This window comes from Rutidosis leptorrhynchoides, chromosome 8 (assembly GCF_046630445.1).
Source record: "Rutidosis leptorrhynchoides isolate AG116_Rl617_1_P2 chromosome 8, CSIRO_AGI_Rlap_v1, whole genome shotgun sequence".
NCBI classification, from domain to species: Eukaryota; Viridiplantae; Streptophyta; class Magnoliopsida; order Asterales; family Asteraceae; genus Rutidosis; species Rutidosis leptorrhynchoides.
In genome coordinates, this window is record NC_092340.1 from 159,626,438 (window position 1) to 159,632,511 (window position 6,074).

The 6,074-nt window shown below is 35.8% G+C and overlaps 1 protein-coding gene across 1 annotated transcript; it reads left to right on the forward strand.

The window, feature by feature from the left end:
* The first annotated feature begins 811 nt into the window (after positions 1 to 811).
* LOC139861538 (subtilisin-like serine-protease S) lies at positions 812 to 5,368 on the forward strand. The gene is made up of 11 exons (XM_071849964.1): positions 812 to 1,022; positions 1,131 to 1,225; positions 1,365 to 1,462; positions 1,583 to 1,741; positions 1,890 to 2,001; positions 2,133 to 2,688; positions 3,085 to 3,179; positions 3,267 to 3,509; positions 3,811 to 3,925; positions 4,016 to 4,202; positions 4,524 to 5,368. Exons 1-11 carry the CDS (start codon positions 921 to 923, stop codon positions 5,093 to 5,095), a joined length of 2,334 nt encoding a protein of 777 aa, XP_071706065.1. The 5' UTR covers positions 812 to 920; the 3' UTR covers positions 5,096 to 5,368.
* Positions 5,369 to 6,074: the final 706 nt, after the last annotated feature.

Below are 6,074 nucleotides of genomic sequence, written 5' to 3' on the forward strand. Positions count from 1 at the left end.
TTTATGAAACATCAAATGTGATACTTGGCATATTAATTTCTAACATTTTGATCTTTCTTCTTGAAAAACATCCGGCTAGTAAAATAATAGTGACACATTAACACTTTAGCTTGTGAAGTTCAAGTAAACAGTTGTTATTATTGTGTATATATTGAATATAAAAACATGTACAGAGTTTCATTTAATGTTGATTCAGATTCAGATTTGAGATCACATCTCCTTAGTTGCCGGGTCAAGTGGAAGAAGACACCCACGGTTTGCTTATTTTTGGGATCCTCTACTAATGCTTTGCATTTATTATTTTGCCTAATCAACAAATTATCATAATCTTTATATTTAAACAAATATATATACACAATTATCTCCCAAAAAGAAATTCACCATATTTAAATATGCTAACTTTCCACAACAAGAATCTAAATTTTTTTTTATTTATTAAACTTTTTACAAAGAAACGAAAACTTTATAACAAATCTAGATCTCGAAGAGAGACAAGATAACAAATGAACAAAACTAACATCTCCGACGGAGGCTCGAAGATAGCAAGAAACACTAACTAGTCTAGAGCCTTTCCTAGATATTACATACTCACATGACATACTACGATTACAATTCAAAAAAATCATTGTTGAGGGATAATGAAAATTTGGAATCTTTCTTTGTTGAATTGTTGGTGTGGCATGACCCTATAACAAAACCCAGAGCCAGTGGTACCCCACCGTTCACACAAGTGCGAGGGTGGCCCACACACGGTATACATGTGACCAATCTCCCCACTAATAATAATATTATTTCATTTCATATTCATATATTTCTCTCTCATAAATAAATACAAATACAAATTCTTCCTTAAACTTCCCCTGTTTTCTGCAGTTTGTAAGAATTCCTCCAAGACTCACTTTTTGACTTGCAGAAGAAAAATGGCTTCTTTTAACAAAAACAAACTCTTTCTTTTTAATCTTTTCATGTCTTTTTATCTTGCACAACTTACAATCTCAACTTATGCTAAACCTAAAGCTAAGGTTACTCCTTAACTCACTTCTACTAATCCTAATCTTTCTTCATCTTTTTTCATTTTATTGTGATAAAAATAATAAAAATAATATTGTTTGTTGAATTTTTGGTTGTAGGTGTATGTGGTGTATATGGGTAGCATACATATTGAAGACCCAGATGAAGTTTTGATGCATAACCATAGAATCCTTTCTTCTGTTCATAATGGAAGGTAATAATATAATTTTTGTTAAAATTTTAGTAGGGTTTTTCAAGATTTTGCTCTTTCTAATTTAATTGTTGATTTTTTGTTTTTTTTTTTTTGTTTTTTTTTTTGTTTTTTGTTTTTTTTTTTGTTTTTATAATTACAGTACTGAAGATGCAAAGGCTTCTCATTTGTATAGTTATAAACATGGTTTTAAAGGGTTTGCAGCTAAATTAACTAATGATCAAGCACTTCAAATTGCCAGTATGTTTCTAATCTCCCTGTACTAACATATACTAACGTATACAAGTACAGGTACTGATAAACATATGCATATAACTGAGTTATTTTTATTTTTTTATTTTTTTGATGTTATGAATGCAGAGATGGAAGGGGTAATTTCAGTGTTTGAAAACACAAAGAGGAAACTTCATACAACACATTCATGGGATTTCATTGGTCTTGCTGGTGAAGAAACAATGGAAATCCCTGGTTTTTCGACCTCGAACCAAGTTAACGTCATCATCGGTTTCGTTGATACTGGTTGGTTACAAAAATCACAACTCATGAAATCTGTTCGTGATTCTAAATATTTATTTTCATACATAAAATGTATGATATGTGTTACTTTTTGTAATGTGTTACCTTTTGTAATGATACCGATTTATGATATACGCTCATGTTAACGTAGGAATTTGGCCAGAATCACCGAGCTTTAGTGACACAGACATGCCTCCTGTGCCAGCTGGATGGAAAGGAACATGCCAGACAGGGGAAGCATTCAACACTACACATTGCAACAGGTTTTTTGAATCAACCCATTTATAAGTAAAATGGGTAGAAATTACCACCTCTAACTTTTCAAGATTTATTTAAGATCCCATAATTAATAATTAATCTCATATATATTAAAATATAAAATATCAAAAAATAGGAAAGTGATAGGAGCAAGATACTACCACAGTGGATATGAAGCTGAGGAGCATAGTAAATTAGACCAAAATGATGATGATCCAACAAAAAAGGTATCTTTTAGGTCACCAAGAGACAGCAACGGCCATGGGACCCACACTGCTTCCATTGCTGCTGGCCGATACGTTGAAAACATGAACTATAACGGGCTGGCTAGCGGTGGAGCTAGAGGCGGTGCACCAATGGCTAGGATTGCAGTGTACAAAACCTGCTGGGATTCAGGTTGTTATGATGCTGATATATTAGCAGCATTTGATGATGCTGTCAGAGACGGGGTCCACATTGTGTCGCTATCACTGGGACCCGATGCACCACAAGGAGACTATTTTAGTGATGCTATATCTATCGGCTCGTACCATGCAGTTAGCCGTGGGATAACGGTTGTTTCGTCGGTTGGAAATGAAGGAACTAAAGGGTCTGCTACAAATCTTGCACCTTGGCTTATAACGGTTGCAGCTAGTTCAACGGATCGAGAGTTTAGTTCTAAACTGGAAATGGGAAATGGTGCTAGATTGAAGGTGCATAAATGTTATTTTTGGACTTTTTATCTATTGGCATGGTTGCAATAATCGCTAATCGGGAGTACTCGGTCGGGACTTTTTAGGGAGTATAGTCAGTTGTTGACCAAGTTTGACTTTGACCGATTTTGACTGATTTTTGACCAATATTCCTAGTAATCCCGAGTTTTGGCCGTGTTTGACCTAGTTTCGAATGAGTTTGACCATGTTTGACCGAGCCTTGGCTGAGTTTGACAATGTTTGACCAGGTTTGACTCAGTACTCGCCTCCGAGTTAAAAACCAAGTACTTGCCGAGTAATTCCGAGTTCTGCAACACTGTCTATTAGTTCATTAATGATCAGAGTCTCGTTACATAATTGTTACGCTAACGTTCTGTGTGAATATTGATGTTACAGGGGGAAAGTCTTAGCGTACATCAAATGAGGGCCCCGGCAAGAATAATATCCGCTTCAATTGCAAATAGGGGGTTTTTCACCCCTTACCAATCCAGGTGAAAAACAGGTACTTTTGTTTATGGTTTGATAAAATAGACACTCTTCTTATGTAAAGAAGTGTTTAAATCTTCCGTTTTATGCAGTTACTGTTTAGAAAGCTCGTTAAACTACACAAAGACTAGAGGGAAGGTGTTGTTATGTCGACACGCAGAACGGTCAACAGAGTCAAAACTAGCTAAAAGTGAAGTGGTCAAAGCAGCTGGTGGAATTGGAATGATCCTAATTGATGAAACCGATAAGGATGTCGCAATTCCGTTTGTGATACCAGCTGCAATGGTCGGAAAAAGAATGGGAAACAGGATTTTATCATACATAAATAACACACGGTTTGTGCCTTTACTTATCAAGTCTCAATAATCTTGTTCAGTGTTGCAGATCTCTGAATTACTCCGCGAGTACTTGGTTTTTGCTACTTGGGGAGTACTTGATCAAACTCGGTAAAAAACAAACTTGGTCAAAATCGGTCAAAGTCAAACTTGGTCAACCTGTGTACTCTCCGAGTTGTCGAGAACTCCCTAGATAGTCCCGACTGAGTACTCCCCGAGTAGTGATTTTTGCAACCTTGAGCTTCGTTCCAATTTAAATAACGTTATTTTAGCACTAACACGAATTTCCATCTACATATAGCAACGCAACATCAAGGATTTTTTCTTCGAATGCCAAATTAGGATCACAACCTGCCCCTCGGGTAGCATCTTTCTCTTCTAAAGGTCCTAATGCATTAACCCCGGAAATATTAAAGGTAAATATTATTTGACATTTGTGACCCGTTTTACCATCTACAGATTGTAATATAAGTAAATAAGTAAATTATTTACTACCTGTTTTGCAGCCTGATATTGCAGCCCCGGGATTGAATATCCTTGCAGCATGGTCACCAGCGAGTGAAAAGATGAACTTCAACATTCTCTCGGGAACTTCAATGGCTTGCCCGCACGTAACCGGGATTGTAGCCTTGATCAAAGCCGTTCATCCTTCATGGTCTCCATCCGCAATCAAATCTGCAATCATGACAACAGGTAAACTTTACTGACTGTTGGGGAGGCAATTTTGATATACTTACTTTCTCCTAAATTGTTTTTCCTCTAAACATTTATATTCTTATTGACATATTATGGTTTTGAACAATTAATCAACTTTCTAGTTATTATTCTTAAAGATAACCAAATTTTGGCTTTTTTTCCCGGATGAACTTGACCTCTTTTGACCCATAAAATAGAATCAGTCAAACAACTCATTTCGACCCAAAGTTTCGACCTTTACTGATGACTTTTAAGTATTGCTATCTATGAGGATAACTTTATAATCAAAGAATCTGAAAAAAAATAACAATAATGCAGCTACAGTTTTCGACAAGAATGGAAAACCCATCAGAGTTGACCCTGAAGGAAGAAGAGGGAACGCCTTTGACTATGGCTCTGGTTTTATTGACCCAACAACGGTCCTTGATCCTGGTCTTGTCTACGATGCAAAGCCAACCGACTACAAATCTTTTCTTTGCTCAATTGGTTATACTGACAAATTACTTCACCCAATAACAAGAGACAACAGCACGTGTGACAAACACGCATTCTCAACGCCTGCCGGTTTCAACTATCCTGCAATTTTATTATCAAACCTTAAATCAAGTTTCTCAGTTACTAGAACATTGACAAATGTTAGAAAGCAGAAACAAAAAACTACTTACAAAGCTGTCGTATCTAATCCACATGGGATTCAAGTCAGTGTAGTCCCACGCAGATTAGTCTTCTCTCGTTATGGTCAAAAAGTCAACTTCACCGTCACTTTCAAGATTTCTGCACCTTCACAGGGCTATGTATTTGGTTACTTACAATGGAAGAACAGATACTCGCGTGTTGCCACACCGCTAGTGGTCCGAATTTCACCTTCTAACTTGGGTGCAGTCGTATAATCAAGAGACAAAAATTTGTGCAGACCGAGTACAAATATAGCTTACGCTAGTGATTATAGTAATGTTTTTTATTCATGTTTTTTCATGGTTATAGACAAAAATCTGAAGGGAAAATATATAGCTTACGCCGGTGATTATAGTCATATTTTTTATTCTGTTAGTGCACTTTTCTTGAATATGGTATATAGTTCTGTTAACGTTAAAAAAACATTGTAAATGTAGCATTACTTGAACTTTATCAAATACTCCGTAGAAAACTACATTTAACCTTCACATTCAAGCACAAAGAGTTGAACATCCAAACAACATGCAAGTTTTTACATACACAAATTCAGCTATAAAGTTGTTAACCTATTAATAAAGGGCATTGATATATCCACATAAGTGTGCATAAACAAGTTGTACAGTACATGTTAATGCATATTGTATGATTCACCACCCATTCATAAAGTTATAAAAGAGACGATATAGTAAATGTCGATAGGTGTCAAGATTTTAAGGATCAACTAATCCTTCCATCACGACGAGTTCATCCAAGAGTGAAAGTTTCTCCTCTTCGAGAGAATTAATTGCATCTTGAACCTCTTTTGTTTCTCTTCCTAAATGGAAGTTTTCTTCTTCGAGCATCAAGTATTTGCGTCTCAGGGATCGATAATCGTTAACGCTAGAAGAATCTGGTAGAGAATCTGAAGTTGACTTTTCTTGTTGAAAAATTTGAGGTGGTTCGTTTTTGGAGCTTCTTTTTGAAGGGCGAATTACTTCATGAGTACTCAGATTGTTCTCTTGAGTCTGATTCTTTGGAAGCTTTGGTGTAACTGTTTTCCTTTTTATTGGCTTTGGTACTATTGTTTCGTCTACTGAAACTATTCCATTGTCTTGCATTTTGTGAGTTTCTGTAAATTAACCTGAACACAAGAGAAATATACATTGAAAACCATTTGAAAAATGGAACACAAGATGAATAGTTCATTAACCAACT

Coding starts and splice junctions, on each gene's coding strand:
- LOC139861538 (XM_071849964.1), top strand. CDS start 921: ATGGCTTCTTTTAACAAAAACAAACTCTTTCTTTTTAATCTTTTCATG. Junction 3,180..3,266: donor TTCACCCCTTACCAATCCAG/GTGAAAAACAGG, acceptor CGTTTTATGCAG/TTACTGTTTAGAAAGCTCGT. Junction 3,510..3,810: donor TCATACATAAATAACACACG/GTTTGTGCCTTT, acceptor ATCTACATATAG/CAACGCAACATCAAGGATTT.